General features: G+C 52.9%; 1 protein-coding gene across 4 annotated transcripts in view; it reads right to left on the bottom strand.

Annotated features, from left to right (window-relative positions):
* Positions 1-17,037, bottom strand: part of PAX7 (paired box 7) — a 101,547-nt gene that overhangs the window by 43,136 nt on the left and 41,374 nt on the right. For all 4 annotated transcript variants that reach the window (XM_006188265.2, XM_032495304.1, XM_032495303.1 and 1 more), the window contains exon 5: positions 4,942-5,141. In XM_006188265.2, the coding sequence (XP_006188327.2) occupies positions 4,942-5,141 (200 nt within the window). The remainder of the gene's footprint in view (positions 1-4,941; positions 5,142-17,037) is intronic.

Below are 17,037 nucleotides of genomic sequence, written 5' to 3'. Positions count from 1 at the left end.
CATGAAAGTAAGTCCAGGCAGGTCCCCCCACCTTCTCAGGAGGCCTCCAGCTATGAGCTGCCTCACACAAACCATTATTGTCTTTATCTGTTTCTTGGCTCTGTGCCTTCCCTTTGAGCCTTGAGCCCCAGGGGCAGAGGTCAGGCATTCCTTGTCCACTGCTCACAGCTCTATAGGAGTACTTGTTGAATGAATGAATGAATGAATGAATGAACAGTGGAAGGCAGAGATGGCTCTGGTGGGTCTTTGCTGGTGCTGGGGCCACAAAGGCTCAGTGGGGAGCCCCCCTTGGTGAGTGACGACCTGGCCTCCCCTGGCATGGATCATTTAAGACCCCCAAACCTCTAGGCCGCGTCTGCTGACACGCGGGAAGGGAGTCTCAGGCAGGTGGCAGGTGCACATGGGCCCCTGGTATCATCTGTCTTTTCTCCAAGGGGAAAACAGAGTTCAGTTTTTCAAGCTGGATGGACAGAGCAGCTGGCTCTGACCTGCTTAGGATTCACAGAGAAAGGAGATGTGGCAGCCAAATCAGGATTGCAAACTGTCCGGAATAAAATGAAAGTCCTGGCTTCTCCGCACCTCCCCAGGGCAGCCAGGGCTCCCCAACGGGCGTCCTGGGTGGGATGGATGCCGACCAGTCAGACTGAGGCTGCCTCTGAAATGGTGAGGAATGGGCAGTGTTCCCTGCTCCCTGCTTCCAGGCGAGGGTGTGGGGAACAGTTTTGTTTAAATTGTGTTTACCAAAGGGTGGGGCTCCTGCCACTCCTTGGTGCAGACATCCCAGAAGGTGAGTGACACAGACTTAAATAACCCTGAACCAGTCCCTTCTCCTCCAGGCCTGGAGCGTGTGGAAGGGAAGGTCTCAGCTTGTCACTCACACATCCTTAGCGCCTTTCCAACACTTGCCAATCTCCCCATTTAATGCACAGAGAGGATGCCTTGGCGAGTGATGTTTCCTGCAGGACTTTCTCCGTGTTGTCTTGTTTCCCCCGTGTGTGTGTGTTTCCAACTGCCTTCCTTTTATGAGAGTGATACACACATTTATTTTAAAATACACTGAGGGGATTAAAAACTACAAACTACTATGTATAAAATAAATAAGCTACAAGGATATACTGTACAGCACAGGGAACATAGCCAATATTTTATAATAAATATAGATGGAGTATAGCCTTTAAAAATTGTGACTCACTATGTATACCTGAAACTTACATAGACTTGTTAAATCAACTATACCTTAATTAAAATTTACTTTTTAAAAACAGACTAATTTTATAAAAAAAGAACAGGACAATACGGATAATATGCAAATGTGGCCAAAAGAAGGTCGGAGAGTGACTTCAGTTTGGGGCACGCCGCTACAGTTTTGTTGGACGCAGCTGTCCCTTCGGCAGGGGTCACCGTCCCTCAAATGGAGAGGACCCAAACACGCTGGAAGCGTTCTTCCCCCTTCCCTTCCTTTCCCTTCTCCTCCCTGCCTTCCTGACCTCCCTCCTCTTCATCTCAGACTGTTCCCAGGACTCCGATCCATGTCAAACAGGACAGTAAGGATAGATGGTGAGCATGACCTAGTCCGAGCCTTCAAGCTGCCCTTGGCCAGGTGCACGACAGGTGAGTCAAAGGACAGTTACCCTCCAGAGTAGTAAGCTCAGACGGGGTGGTATGCAAGGTGCTATAAGGAGGTCTGAGAAGGGGCTTCTAACTCCTTTCACAATCCAGGAGGACTTCCTGGAGGAGAGGACATGCCTTTTGCTTTTTTCTCTCACCTCTTCTTCCTCATTGTCCTGTTTCCCCAGGGCTGCCTCCACCCCAGCAGGCACCTCCGTCCTCCCAAAGTGTAACATGATGGTTAAGAGCCCGACTGCCTGGGTTTGAATCCTGCCTCTGACTCCTCACTAAGATGGACAAGTTCTGTTGTTCCTCTGTGTCTTACTTTCTTCGTTGCTAATAATAGCATCTCACTTCTAGGTGGCTCTAGGAGTTAACACAGGCAAAGTGCTTACCCAGAATGGCATCTACATCTTATTCCTACACTGGAAGGTGGCTGGGCTTTCTGTGGGCTGAGACAGGGCATCTCTGCGAGATATCAGGGGCACCAGGCTTCGGAGAATGGCTCCTGACCCTTTGCTGGGGAGCAGGCTGTAGAGGAGGCAGAGGGGGGTCACATACTTAAGTGACTAGAACTCTGCCTAATTAAATGATGTCTGGCACACAGGAGGTGCCCAATATGATTGCCAGATGAATGAACCTGGAGTTTCAAGGGTGGCCAGAATTGGAACCACCAAAAACAGGTGGAATTTTAATAATAATGGTCCCCACTCATGGCCCTTCTGTGTGCCAGGCACTTCCTGACTGCGTGTGTGTATGTGTGTGTCGTGCGCGTGTTTACATGCAATCATTTAATCCTCAGAACAAAGTGAACCCTATTACTGTCATCTCCATTTTGCAGATGAGGAAACTGAGGGCAGAGAGAGTAAGTGATGGAGCTGGAATCCACACCTAGGCATCTGGCTCTGAGCCCACTCTGAACCACTCGACTCTCCCACCATCTCCCAGCGCCACTGAAATGAGGTGGCACAGGATTGCAAAAATCCCTGAACCACAGACTCTTAGAATCAGAGGCCAAGACACCAAAAGTATAGAGCCGTAAAACCTAAGCAGTGCTCAGGGGGCTTCAAGGACCCTGCCCCGCTGTCCACAGCAGGAACTGTCTCATTAGGGTCTCCGATCCACTGGACATTGTACTTTTTCTTGAATACTTCTGGTAACAGGGATCTCATCACCCCACAGGGCAGCTCTGATTGTTGATGTGTAAGGACCCTAAAACTTTAAGGAGACTTGGTGCTCATTTAGTTTGATCACTTTATTTATAGATGGGAAGTTAAGTCTCAGGAGAGGAAAGTGACCTGTTGAAGGTAAGCCAACTGATCAGAGTCAGAAACCGAGGGGAACCCAGGCCTGTGGCTCCCAGTCTTGCGCTTTCGTCCCTGCAGACCTTTATATGGGACTTTTAGGATATCCTCTTATCCACCCTGGTCCACCCCCTGGGGTGTCTCAGAGCAGCAGCGTTCTTCAAGCCTTCTCTTCTCCAGGCCAAATGTTCTATTATTCCTGTCTTGACTGTTTGGGTCGGCCTTTGTTCATTCTTTAAAAACTCAACATGTATTGATCCTCTGCTGGGATCAGTCCAAGTTCTCAGGCTAAGGGTTGGGGGGAGACTGAGCCCCGTCCTGGGGCAGCTCATAGTCTGATAGGGGGAGTCAGCATGTGGAGGATGTCTGCTCTCGCCCCCCTCACTGTGGGTTTGCCTGGGCTCTGGCCGCTCCCCCTGTTCCCAGCCCCCCTCTATCCTTGGACCTTGAGTGACACCTGTTTCTGGGTCCCCTGGGCCAATAAAAGCACTGCCCTGACAGCCAGGAAATTTTACAAGGAGCAGTCAGGCTTCAAGGTGGTGGGAAGCAGCCGTGGTCGCCAGACGTGGGAGTGAGAAAGCACCCAGGAATGTGCCCAGGAGAACAGCTGCAGGAGGACCGGGGCAGGGGAGGGAGGCCGGGGCTGGGGGCAGGCTCGGGTATCACCCCAGAGAGGCGGGGAGGGAATGAGGTGAGCCTGCTGCTGCCGCCGCCCCCCTCCCCTCGGGGTCCCCCTCTACGGCAGCCAAGGGTCCCCCACTCCAGGATGGGGGTGGGGTGGGCAGAGGGAAGGCGTTGGTTCCTGGATTGCTTAAGTGCCACTTTGCTTCCAGAACTTTGTCGCTTTCAAACCCCAGGCTCTGCGTCCATTTCCTTCTTCCGGATGAAAAGACCCTGGAGGGTTTGGAGTTCCAGGCCCAGCTCAGCCTCCCTTGAACTCTGTGCCCTGCCGCGTGTGGCTCCTCTGAGCCTCAATTCTGTGCCTGTGGCTTGGGGAGTGACCATCCTGACCTGAGGAGGTGGTCTGAGGTTCCCTTGGGTCAGGTGGGAGAAGCTCTGAGCATTGCCCCTGGCACAAGGCAGGTGCCCAACAAAGGCTGGCCGCTCCTCGGATAGAAGCACCCCCAGTGAACAGTTGGGGGGCGTCCCTCTGCAGACCCGCCTCCCCCATTCACAGAGAGGCCAGACCAGGAACGAGTTCCCACCGGAGCGGTGCATCAGACCCCTCTCTTGCTCCTCTGCCCCCACCCAGCCCGAGCTCTTCCCAGCCCAGCCCCCAGAGACTCCAGGAGAACAAGTGTAGACCTCTCGGAATCTGAGAGCTGCCCCTGGGGAGAGGAAGCAATAACCCCTCGCAACTGCAGGCCTTGAACCTTAGGCAGATTGTGCTTTCTCTGCCCTCCCTTCCCCAGCCCCACTGATCAGGAACCACACATTTTGAGGGTGTGGAGGAGGTGTTCAAGGTCTGCCCACCCTCCCTTGGATGCTTCTAATCCATCAGGAACATGCACCCAGGAGTCAGCTTGCATGCTTCTCATGACAGGAGACTCATTACCCATCTTAGGAAGCCAGGCCTGTTCTGACATTTTCGTCCATTTCCTTCCTCCCCAGTCAGAGGTTTGGATTTTTCTCCTCCCTGAGCTGTCTTTTCTGGCTGAACGAATGGCCCTCCTTCTTCCCTCCCTCCTGCTTTTCTCCTCTTCTTCTCTGTCTCTCCCTCCATCCTTCCTTCCCTCATTTTCCTGAAGTACTTGTTGGCAGATGTGAAGGCAATCCAAGTCCTCACTGCCGCTTCCCTGGGGCTTGTCCACCACTTGGGCAGCCAGTTAATCAATTTGCTGCTCACTTACTCTGCACCAAGGGCTGGGGGCATTCCTTGCCTACACGGTCCGTGGACCACTTGCTGCAGAAATCCCCCCACCCCGGGGGGCCCACTAAACCTTCCAACCCGGGCTCCCCCTACCTCCTCAGTCCCGGTCTCTAGATGATGCCCACAGTGCAAACCCCCCCACCCCAGGCACCTCCTCACCTGGACGCGAGCCTCGGTCAGCTTGGTCCTCTGCGCCAGCTCCTCGCGTGTGTAGATGTCCGGGTAGTGAGTCCTCTCGAAGGCCTTCTCTAGCTCCTCCAGCTGCTCAGCCGTGAACGTGGTCCGACTGCGGCGCTGCTTACGCTTCAGAGGGAGGTCAGGTTCCGACTCCACATCCGAGCCCTCGTCCAGACGGTTCCCTACAGCCAGGCGAGAGTGAGGGAGAGAGTGGGGGCCCAGTGAGATGGAGAGGTGCCTTGTGCCCATCTTCAGGCCACCACGGCCCTGAAGATCAGATCCCTCCTGAGCACAGGAAGGATATTCACACAGCACTGTTCACCAGACTGAAGGCTGGGAAGCAACCTCCCTGTCCAACCTTAGGGGATTGGTTAAATAATTTACAGCCCAGCAATTTCATTAAAAAAATAATCCCCTGTAGCTGGGCATTTAGATTATTTCCACTGATGTGGAAGAACGTACATGACATAGGACTCAGGGGATGGTTTCATGATGAAATACATTTGTCAACATTTCTAGAACTATGGTCTCCGAAAAAGGGAGAACTTCACAATATTTTCACTGTAGCTCAATAAACCTGACTTTAAAAAAAAGGCAAGGTACAAACCAGTTTGCAAAGCTCTATCCCACTTTTGGAAAAAACACGCTTCACACATTATAGAACATTATACTTGAAAGAGTAGCAAATGTTAACCTTCAGGGTGATAGGACTTTTGTTTGCTTTTTTAAACTTGTTTATAGTTTAAACTAACTTATAGTTCAGTATTTTTAAAACAATGATCATTTAAACAACGACCCTATTACATTTTGGGAAAATATTGCAAAAACTAAGGAAAGGAGGAAGCAAGAAGAAAGGAAGGGTCAGAGAGAGGGAGTCAATGCTTGTGCCCAGGGCCAGAGACAGGAAGCCTAGATTCCAGCTTCTTGTGATGATAGGAAGGCTACCATCCCTCCTCAGGCCTGAGTTTCTCCATTTGTAGTATGAACGGTTTGGACTACATGACCTCCACACCTGGGCCCTTCCTGGGATGTTTCAGGATCTTCTGGGCTGGAGGAGGAGACCTCACCTGCTGATCTTGGTCATGGCCATGGCTCCCATCCCATCATCCCCACCAATTTCCACCCTGGAGCCTGGGTGGTGGGTGAAGCCTTTGCTTTCTGTGCAAAGAGATACCAGGAGTCTGGGGCCAGCTCACTTCCCAGCCCTGGATGGGCTGTCAGGCCAAGAATCTACACCTGTAGGTCCAGGCGAGGGAGGCTGCAGGAAGGGCTTGATCAAGTTCCTCAGTAGTGAGGGCTGAAGACACTATTGGACTGAACTGACTTTCTGCCCCCAACAAGTTTGGGCCTCTTGTTCATTTCTGCTCCAGCAGAAGGGATGCTAGTAAGCAGTTCCCTAGCCAGGCCTCTGAAGCTGCACCCTCGGCAGCCCCAGTGGAACTGGAGTATGGAGGAGGGGCTGGTGAGAAGAGGAAACCAGGGAAGGGAGAGGGAAAAGAGAGGGCCAGCCATCAGAGATTATCTTCCTCCTCCCCACTTCTCCCTTCCCCCTTTTATTTTTTGCTTCACGTCTCTCTCCTCTCCCTTTCCATCTCCATCTTCGGTATTTCTGGACGCAATTCTACGTCTGGTCATTCATTCATTCCTGAAAGCACTGACAGAGCACCTGCTATGTAAACTTTGCTTGGAGAGCTCGCCTGAGTCAAACTGGAGAAGCCTCAGAGATCATGCGCTCACACCACAGATGGGAGAAACTGAGTCACAGATAAGTAGGACAAATGCCCAAAGTCCCTCAGCAAATGTTCACACACACGCTTGGACCCAGCTCTCCTGTCCCCTGTCCCGTTCTTATTCAATTGCTTCAAATGTTACTTACACAAATAAGGCCTAGCCTCCTCCCATAAGGGACGACCTTCCCCCAATCCTGAAAAAAAAACACCTAATGCAGACTCTTAGATGTGAAGTGGAGGTGAAGGGAAAGGCATTCCAGGCCCGGGGAAGAGCATGGCATGTTAACAGGCATGATGGAGGAGGCTACAAGGGGCCTGCATCCACAGCCGGCAGGTCATCCAGTCTTGGATGGATTCCTTTTCCCTCCAACCTACTAACTTGGCATCGAGAAGTCATCTCTGCTTTTTATTGGCCACTGACTGTGACGTCACACAACAAGGGAGCCAATGGCAAGGGTGCCCTGTCTTCATCACTGCCCGCCTTATCCCTAACGGCAGAGACCTGGGATAGGATCCAGCCCTTCCTCTGCCCTCTCCCAGCTGCCCAGCCCCCTGTCACTGAGAGGAGGCCACAATGGACACAGCTGGCATCCTGGGCTGCTTTCCCCAACATGTCTGGGGCTCAGAGCCAAATAGAACTAATCCCAAGGATTCATTTCCTGAAACTCACTGCACAACCTCAGTTTTCTGACATTGACAAGGAGAGCCCTTGGGGCCTCAGAAGGAGGAGGCAGAGATTGGCAGGCAAGAAAGGAGGCCGGCCCACGGATGGGGAATGGGGCACCAGGCTCCATCCTCCAGTGAGGACCCTTGGGCTCAGACAGGAGCTGAGTGGGGTGGGGAATCCAGGTTGTCGGGGACAAAACCTATGTGTAGACACTGTACTCAGATCTGTAAGGTCAGAATGGGGAGGAGACGGAGCGCTCCAGCCTGATGGAGGAGGCACAGCCCTATCTTGGGAGAAACCCCAGACGGATTAAGTCTTAGTTCAGTTCTAGAGCAGCGCTGTCCAATAGAACTTTCCATGATGATGGACATATGCTAGGTCCGTGCAGTTCAATATGGTATCAGCCACGTGTGGTACTGAGCGCTTGAAATGTGCCTCGTGCAACTGAAGAACAGAGTTTTTTATTTTACTTTATTTTAATTCAAATTTACATAGCTGCATGGGGTTGGTGGCTGCCCCACAGGACAGCACATCTTTAGCACCGTTGGTCCCCCCTTTTAACTCAGGCTCTTTCTGCACACAAAAGTCTCCAGGTAGGATTGAATGCCATCGTTTGTTTTTATAATATTTGTCTTTATGGTTCCCATCTATTTGTAGGACATAATATGCATATTCTACTTAGAAAAGAATTAGTTTCCTTGAATTCAGTTTTTAAGGATACTTTTGGACAAAGTAAAACATTAAGGAAACAACAGGACAGGCCATAGGGTTGTCACCAAAGTCACATGTTAGCAAAGGAGGTGCTGGGCGGATAAGTTCGCGGTGCTTCTGATACTGATCCTCACCCAGCCTTAGTGCCCATGCAGGCCCCCGTACCATCCAAATTACTGGCGGCTTTCCAGGTCCTCATGGAGTTCTGAGTTTATTTCTTCCTCATCTCCCTGGCCCTCCTGCCCCTTATTCAGAATGGATCTGGGAACTCCATGGGCCTAGAGAGATAACCAGATGGGAACCCAGCCTGGAGAAGACACAGCCCACAGGTCTCTGTGGATGGAAGAGATCTGGGAATGGTCCTCCAGGATGATGGTGGTTACCATAACAACCTTCTGGACAGTGAGCAGGGAGAGCACAGCTGTGTCCTGCTAGCTGGGAGATCCAGAGAGATTTCAAGAGAGCTGGACTATCGTCTGTGACTTTAGGCCCCTGGAAAAGATCTCCTGCCTCCTCCCTGGCCCAGCTCAGGGGAAGAGATCCCACCCCGCCGCCTTGTAGGTCTGTGTCATTCTTCGGTGTGCCAGGTCTATGAAGCTGGGACTGTTGGATCTTTTACAAATAGGGAAACGAAGCTCAGAATGGTTCAGTAACTTGCGAGAGGCCACAGAGCGAGTAAGCTCGTGCTTGTTCCTGGAGACGGATGAGGAGGAGGTGCAGATCGGGAGGGAGTCTGGGGGGAGTCTAGGGGGCCTCTGGGGCTGCTCTGGTCTAGTCCAGAGTCCTGGTCTGGAAGGCCTGACACTTGAATTCTGAGCTCTGTCTCTCCCCGTGCTGTGTGGCCTTGGACAAGTTGCATCGCCTCTCTGGACCTCCATTGTCTCAGATGTGAAAAAGGATGATGATGCATCCCTGCATGCCCCACTGGACTGCTCTGAGGACAGAATGAAATGAAGACCATGGGAGTCATTTGGAACCTGGAAAGGGCACTTGAAGGATTATCATTATTAATGATGATGATGATGACAGAAAAAGAAAGTGGGGGGAGGGGATACAGAACTGAAGCATCATAAGTAAGAAGGAACACAAAGATCCCTGATGCCACCGCATTCGGTTTCCAAAATGCTGTCCCTTCCCCCCACACCCCTGGGAACCCTTTAGCCTCAGAGTTTAATTAATCAATCGGATTAGGTGGACCTGGCCACTGAGAGGCCCTGCTGGCTGGAGCTGAGTCCTCCATGCACCGAAAGCCGGTTGTCGTCTCTTGGGGAAGCCTGTGCAGCTGGCACGGGGAGGGGAACCCGCTGGGAAAGTGGACGTGGGAGCGCATTCATTTAACAGAGGCTGGATTTGGGGTGGGCAGTAGGGGAGCAGCCTCCTGGCCCCCTGCAGTGTCTGCACTCTGGCTCTCAAACAGCTGTGGATGGAGAGGCCCCAAGGGAGGGTGGGACAGAGCCAGGTGCTGGCCTGGAGATAGCCCCAGGGAGGACTATGGTGAGGGACCCTCTCTCTGGGTTCCCAGATCCTGTCTCTGCTCAGGGAAGTGGGGAGTCCCATACAGAGCGAGGAAGAAACAGCCACTCCCTTGGGACAAGCTTATGGGGGGAAAGCAGCCTCTGTCTTAGAAAGCTCTCAATCTGATGAGAAGGCATCACCCCGATGCTGGGAATTCCCCAGTCTGCTGGAGGAAACACTGCTTTAGATGAACTGAGGCCAGGACAGGCATAAAACAGGAAGTTCTGTGATTCGAGTGAGCCCCAGAGCAGCCTGAGGATAGGATAAGGGACAAGAGGGTGACGAGCTCTCTGGCTCATCAAAGCTTTCGGGTAGGCAGGAACGAGGTCTGCTCAGGGCAGAGTCCAGCCCAGGTTGGGTGGATGGAGGTGGACAGAAAATGGCTGGGGCAGATCTCCTGTTCTTTACCCGAGCCTCTGCCCTCTCCTTCGAAATCCACTAGCTTCCACAGCCCCTGACTCCGGAGACCCCACCCCTCCCTGTCCAGCTCTTGGCTTCCTAATGGTCCAGCCATGCTGTCTCATACCTCCCTGCCTTTGAACTCCAGCTTCCTCTGCTTGGAATGCCCCACCCTTTCATTGGCACACTCCTGCTCACCCGGCAGAACCCAGCTCGTGGGTGGCCTCCGCCAGCAAGGCTGCCGGGTCTATTCAGGCTGGTTTCGGTGACCATCCTCGGGTTCTCAGGGGTCATCAGGAGACACCAAACTTGCCTGTTTACAGGTCTCCTGGTCCCACTGGAACCCGGAGATCCTTGAGCGCACCAGGGCCTCTGCCTGGCACACAGCAGGGGCTTAACAGCACCTTCTTACATGAAGAGGGCTTAGCAGAATGATCACAAAGTTCCTTTCGAACTCTGACACACTGCAGCAGCCATCACCTCATACTTGGGCACGCACTCTACAGTTTACAGGCCCTTTCATTGTTCTAATGCAATCTCTCCCAATAACCCTGGAGGACCAGACAAGCAGGATCAGCCCCACTTTACAAGTGGCTGATGCAGTCTCAGGACAGCGGGGTTGGGGAGAAAACCCTCAGACGCAGGCCTCCCGGCCCAGGGAGAGCCAACTTTGCTACATTTCCGGGTGATGGGGAATTTGATTTCTGATCGTGAAAACCAAAGTGATGTCTTCTCCATCCTACCCCACCCCCAAACTTTCTTTGTTCTCCCTTTTACCAAAGGAAAAGCCCAGAACCAATATGGTCACAATTTCTGGACCCACCCAGTTCTCTCCCGGAAGGCAAGAGGGAGCCGACCCACCTCCAAACCACGTCCTTGTCATCCTAGACCCAGGGAAGCCAGCAGTGGCCTTGAGGTTTGGGGTCCTGATTTCAGCTCCCCCGAACTCAGAGACGCCCTCCCAGCCCGCTCCTGAGCTCGCCGTCCCCGCAGCCTCCCAGCCCAGCCTTTATTACAGTTTAACATAGGCCAGCTCGGAGCTGCGGCAGAGAAATGAATCACATAATAGTTGATATGCGTTTTAATCAAGTAATTCGGGCAGAGCCGAGAGCTGGCGAGTGTGGGCTGGGTGTCCCTGAATACCAAACAGGCCTGGGCGCAGGTCTCGGGAAAATGGAAAAGTCATTTACAGCTCAGCTGGGGGCCCGGCGAGCAGGGGCCGTGGCGGGCGGCCTCCCGGCCCCCAAACTGCTCAGCTGTAACCAGCGCGTGGTGCCTGCAGCTCGGGAGGGTCTGCGGTAGCCGGACCAGGCCGCACACAAAGGCTGGGCAACAGAGGGTGGATGGAGAGATGGGGCTCAGAGCCCAAGTGACACCTCCCTGGAACCCTGGAAGCGACCCCTCCTGTCCTCCTCCTCTGCCCCCCAGACTGCTCTGGGATGCCGTTCTCAGCACCACCACCCAGGTGTCCAGATCGCAGACCTTAGTAACCCCTGTGCTCTCCCTTCATGACTCGCAGGCCACCAGCCCAGCCCCAAACCCGGGTGATTCAGCATCCAGGTTACCTGCCAACCCATCCCCCGCCCCACCCTGGCCCTGCCCCAGCAACTGCACGGGCGGTGCCCTCCGCCTGGAGCACCCCTCCCATCACCCTCTTGGCCTGCAGTTTGCTGCCGGCCAGAGCCAGGCATTTAAAAGCACAGGCTCCCAACACAGTTTGCCTCAATTATGTGGATTTCATGTGTATAAAACATGGATAATAACGGGGATCCACTCCCCTTCTACCTCCCCGCCATCGGGAGCCACCTTCCTTGCTTTGCAGTTTCTCCACAGCTCAAGTCACAATCAGATGTGTCAAATATTTCACTTTATTGCCTCCTTCCCGCCTGCCCTCCACCTTCATCCTGGCTGTCACTACAGGGCAAGCTCCAAAAGGGTGGACATTTTGTCTTTTTTTTCCCTGCTGAATCTCCAATGCTTGGCACAAAGTGGACCCCGAATATTTGTTGAATGACTGGAAGAGTCAGTGAGTGAGTGTATCAAGGCTGTGAAAGAGTGCCGGGGTGAGTGCAAGCATGAGCTTCCATGAAGCCTCATCCTTTTCCGACTCAGTTTGGGACCACTCCTCCAGGAAGCCTTCCTGACGGTGCCCTCTCCATCGGGGTCTGGGGTGCCCACCTCTGTGCTGTCATGGCCAGGGCTCAGCAAAACTGTCTACACGGCTTCATTTCAGTCCTGCTCTCCAAGAAGTCTCCCTAGGAGTCCGGAGGCCTTGGCAAGGTGGGGGTCCAAATAGGTTTTGTCTGACTCTGGATCCTATGCTATTTCTTAATGACTGAGATGAGTCAACACGCCCAAATTCACCCTGCCAACTTGAGGAGGAGAGGGCAGGGAGAAGAGTATCTTTAGAAAGCCAAGCTGGAACTCTCACTTTGTCCACAACCTAAATTTGACAAAACTTTCCCTTGTCCAGGAAATGCCCATCTAACCCCAGTAGGCTGCTTTTTTTTTTTTTTTTAAACTCTGAACCTTTGGTAGATGATTTGCATTACAAAATACGGGGCCCACTTGGAATATTCTCTGATTGTGGCTTCTATGCTCACAGTATAGTTCCGTCCTCAGGCACTAGAGGGCACTCTTTATACATCCCCTCCAGGAAGGGGCACATCCAGGAAGAAGGAAGTAGTACTGCTTGAAATGGTACTGTGTAGTTGCATCTCCAGAATTCCGAGCCATGTTTTCTCATGATGGATCAAGAGCTCTTTCTGCACTGAACTGTGAACCAAGGGCAAGTCTTGTGTAGGAGAGAAGAGAGGGGCAGTGGCCATGGGTGAGGAGAGAAGGCAGGACATTTTTAGCGGACACCTTAGAGGCAGAAGCCAGTCCACAATAAGAGGAGTCCAGCTCACAAACCCTTTTATGTTCTTCTTGTGACTTTAAGACAATCTTGAAGACAATCAGCAGTTTTCCTTTATTTCTTCGCTGGGTTATTTCAGTTGTTTACTCATGGAACCCATTTAATGACAAGAAGAGCAGTGATTGGTGCCGGGCAGATGGTAGAGTCCGCTATGTCAGCTCCATAAAGGGGGCTTGCCAACTGGGCCCCATCTTACAGAGCGTGGCTGAGGTTGCCACCAGCAGGCACTGGGGGCAGGTGGACAGAACAGAAGCTGTGGGGCCAAATGGACTTGGGCTTGAATTCTGGATCTGCCTCCCACAGCTAGAGATGCTGGGTATGTTCTTTCACCCCCAAGCCTCATTCTCCTCCTTTCTAAAACGGGGGCAGTGATGGGAGTCAGGGAGGAAGGGAAGAGCAGGAAACTGTCTGGGGGTTGAGCTCCGAGAGCTGTGGGTGATGGGGCATCCTGGCTGAGCTGGCCCATCTCTCCTTATTCAGACAGAAGACTGGCAGGTGGGGAGCTGGCACCCCAGGCTCAGTCCTTGAACTACTGTGTGACCTTGACCATGTCATTTGTCCTCCTGGCATCTCCATTTCCCCCTCCACCCACTGGGAGTAAGAAGGGCCAGCCACCTACCCTTTAGAGTGTTGGGGTGGCTACACGGATGGGACCTGAGAAGTACCAAGGGGAGTCCTGGATGCTGTGATCACAGCCCGCTCCCCTACTAATTCAGGAAAGTTGCTTTACTCCTCTGGGCCCCAATTTCCTCATCTGTAAAATGAGGAAAATCATACTACTGACCTCAAGGAGTTGTCACCCACAAGGATGAAATAAATTACTGCAAGACAAGGCTTACAACACCGCCAGGTATACAGTCAGCACTCAATATATGTTGTTGTTGTTGTTGTTGTTGTTGTTGTTATTACATCCTCCCTGACTCCCATCACTGCCCCTGTTTTAGGAAGGAGAGTGAGGCTTGGGGGTGAAGGAACACATGCAGCATCTGTAGCTGTGGGAGGCAGACCCAGAATTCAAGCCCAAGTCCACTCAAGCCTGAATACAATAAGAACTTTACCTACCTCTGTAGCCCCCAGAGGCAACCACATTTGCCTGGCCCCAAACACAAAGGCAAGGAATACATGCATGTGTGAATGAATGAACGAGTGAATGAATGAATGAATACCCCTTTGTCATTCCTTCCTTATTCTCCTCTGGTGGGGGCTTTGCACAAACCCAGCCACATCCACAGACCGCACATCCCATCCCCGGGGGAAGCCATCCCAGATGCAAGTGGTACCCAAGGAGAGGAGAGGGTACGAGGGTCTCAGGTAAGTGATTTAGCTGGGACTCAAATGCTGGCAGGCACTAAACAGCCAGAGATGGAGACAGACCTCAGGAAGCCGAGCTGGGGGAGGCCTCAAAGTCAGCGAAGGGGAAACAGCAGCAGCTGGGGCCCCAGCGGCCAGACGAAAATGCCCTGCACGGCGGCAGCGGGAAAAGGCAGCCTCACCACCCGTCAGCGCCCCACAAAGCCACTGTGAAAGGACCATATGCCTGGGAAGTCAAGCCTGCCCGGATCCTCCTGCCCCTCTCCCCACCCCCCCTCCCCCTCCTCCATGCTGGAGCCTGGAAGGCTGCAGCCGTTGGAAAGGCAGCAGGGGAGGTGGGATGGAAAATGGTTTCAGGATGATGGCCCCTGTCTCCCTCCCTCCATCAGATCCCCTGCCTCCAGGCTCAACCTTGAGGAAGGACTTAAAACTGGGGCTCCCTGTACCCCGAAGACTGGGCTCTGTGACCACACAGTCTCTGACAGCAGGACGGGGCATGAAAGTCACAGAGGAATAAACACAAAAATAGCTATTGATGTTCTGAGCTGCCTGTGTGTTTTTCCCATCACAAGGCATCTAGTCCCAGGATAACCCTAAGAGGTGAGTGCTACTATGAGCCCCACGTGACAGATAAGGAAACCAAGGCTCAAAGGGACTAACTGAGTGGCAGAGTGACAGTTAAACCCGGGTGGCTGGATCCAGAGGCGCCGTCTTAACCATCAAGGTGATACTTGTGAGCCTGGCATTCAAGGCCCTCCCTGCCCTGGCCCAAATAGGTGTCCCCTGCAGGCCACTTCCAGGGCTTCACTCGCTGCTGTGGCCTGGTGAGGTGCCTTCCACTACTTCTTACTGTCTCACTTTCCCCCTCCTTCAAGTCTTGACTCAAAGTCCTCCTAGTCCAGGAAGCTCTCCATGACTGCCACACCCTGGGTGCTCGCTTTCCTGGAACCCCTGTGGCATCTGCCCCCCCGGTGCCATCCTCAGCACTGGGCATAGACTCTTGCTGGGGACCGACAATGAAGTTCTAATGCTTGTGTTTTGTTTACCAATACACCTCATCATCCAGTTTGTAAAAGGTCTATTTGAACTTCCTGAGGATGGGAACTAGGCCTCCCTCATCAAGCTGGGGACACCCTGGAGTAGAGACTGGGCCTTCACAATAAGACTGGGAATTTCTTGAGGACAGAAGCTATACTTCTCCTATAAAAGGGCATTACCCCAGGGGCGGGGTGACTGGGCACAGCTCTGTGTTTCTATCATTCTAGAATGTTCTTAATAACAGGCTCTAACAGGAGCCATCAGTTAAACAAAGAAACCATGGAGCTTGCCGTCACAGACAACAAGGAGAAATAACTCAAGTTTCCCCAAAGTCAAAGGTTCTTTCTTGGGACTCTGGGCTGATTCCTCTTTTGTCAGGAGTCCTTTCTAACCATCTGACGTCTCCATCTCTCCTCATCTCCATCTTTCTTTAAATGGGCCTCCCAGAAAACTCTGAAACCTAACATTTTATTGAATATCAAGGTGCACCTACTAGGGGACCCAAGACCCACAAAGACAAAAGCTATAGCAATGAACGTCACTGCCACGGAAACAAGTAGATTTCTCAGCATCCTGCCTTTTGGAAGAGAACCGCTCTCACAGGCGGGCAGTGCTGCCGGCTGACTCTAGAGCGCACATCTGAGAGTGAAGTAGAATTGCCAGAAAAACAAGCCGGACCTTGAATGTCGCTTAAGGGAGGCCAGCCCCCCTCCTTAGAAAAAGAAGCTTTACCTGGGAAGCCCACCTAACAGAACAGACTTCCCCTCTGTAGACCCACATCAAGGGTCTCAACTTGATTCACTTCTCCACCTATTGCTGCCTCCGAGAACTCCAGACTAAAATACAGACAGTCACTGCGGAAGTGCCCTCCAAACCTGCTACAGGCAGCCGTGGGCACCCCAGCTAGAGGAGGGGACAATTACCTTGCCCAGAGGCAGGTCCCCAGGGAGCCCGTAGGCTGATTGGAAAGACAAGGGGGTTCTGGATTGGAACTCTGATGTTTGTTCTTGACTTTGCGAGGGTCTAAACCCTTCTCTGGACCTCCTTTTCCCCATCCCTGAAAACCAGAGGTCATCCTGGGACTCTAAGAACAGCCCTGAGAAGGGGGCCTGCACTGTATCTGATTTATTCACCATTTCACACACCAGAACCCAGTACAGTTCTTGGTACACAGTAGGGCTTTTGCTAAATGTCTGTTGCTGGATGGAAGCATGATTTATGGATGGAGGTAATGAGGAGCTCCGGAAGGGACTGAGATTCTAAGTTAGGGGTGCAGGGTGGGCTGCAGGACACCCCAAGATCATCTGACTCCAGTAGAGGCAGGAAAGGATGGATTTCACCCCCTTGTATTCTGCCTGGGGCCAGCCCCGCTTCCCAGTAGTCCCCAGACCCTTCCTCTCTAAGGAGAAGGGGCTGGGGAAGGCGTTCTCCTCCTTTCACCTCCCTGTCTCCCCTCCCCTCCCCCACCCTTCCCGGCCAGGCCAGAGCCAGTCTCGGGGCCCCTTGTGTCTCAGGCTGGTCGCTGGGCAGCCCGGCCTTTCATGGTGCATTCTCCCGCTGCCCCCTCCCCACCCTCTCTCCCCAGCAACCCCATCCTGCCGTGCCCCCATCAATCTAGGGCAACCCGGCCTCTCCAGCTGGCCTGGCCGGGCTGTTCCCAGGCAGAGCAGGTCCACAGTGGAAGGTGGTGGAAAAATGTGGACAAATTTCTGATTTGCAACACTCTGGGAAAGAGTTTATTGCCATTGTTTGAGGACGAATGTATAAATAAAGCAAGGCGAAGATTGCAG

The sequence above is a fragment of the Camelus ferus genome, chromosome 13 (assembly GCF_009834535.1).
Source record: "Camelus ferus isolate YT-003-E chromosome 13, BCGSAC_Cfer_1.0, whole genome shotgun sequence".
Lineage (NCBI taxonomy): Eukaryota > Metazoa > Chordata > Mammalia > Artiodactyla > Camelidae > Camelus > Camelus ferus.
The sequence above is the reverse complement of the archived record's forward strand: the minus strand, read 5'-3'. Positions and strand labels throughout refer to the sequence as shown.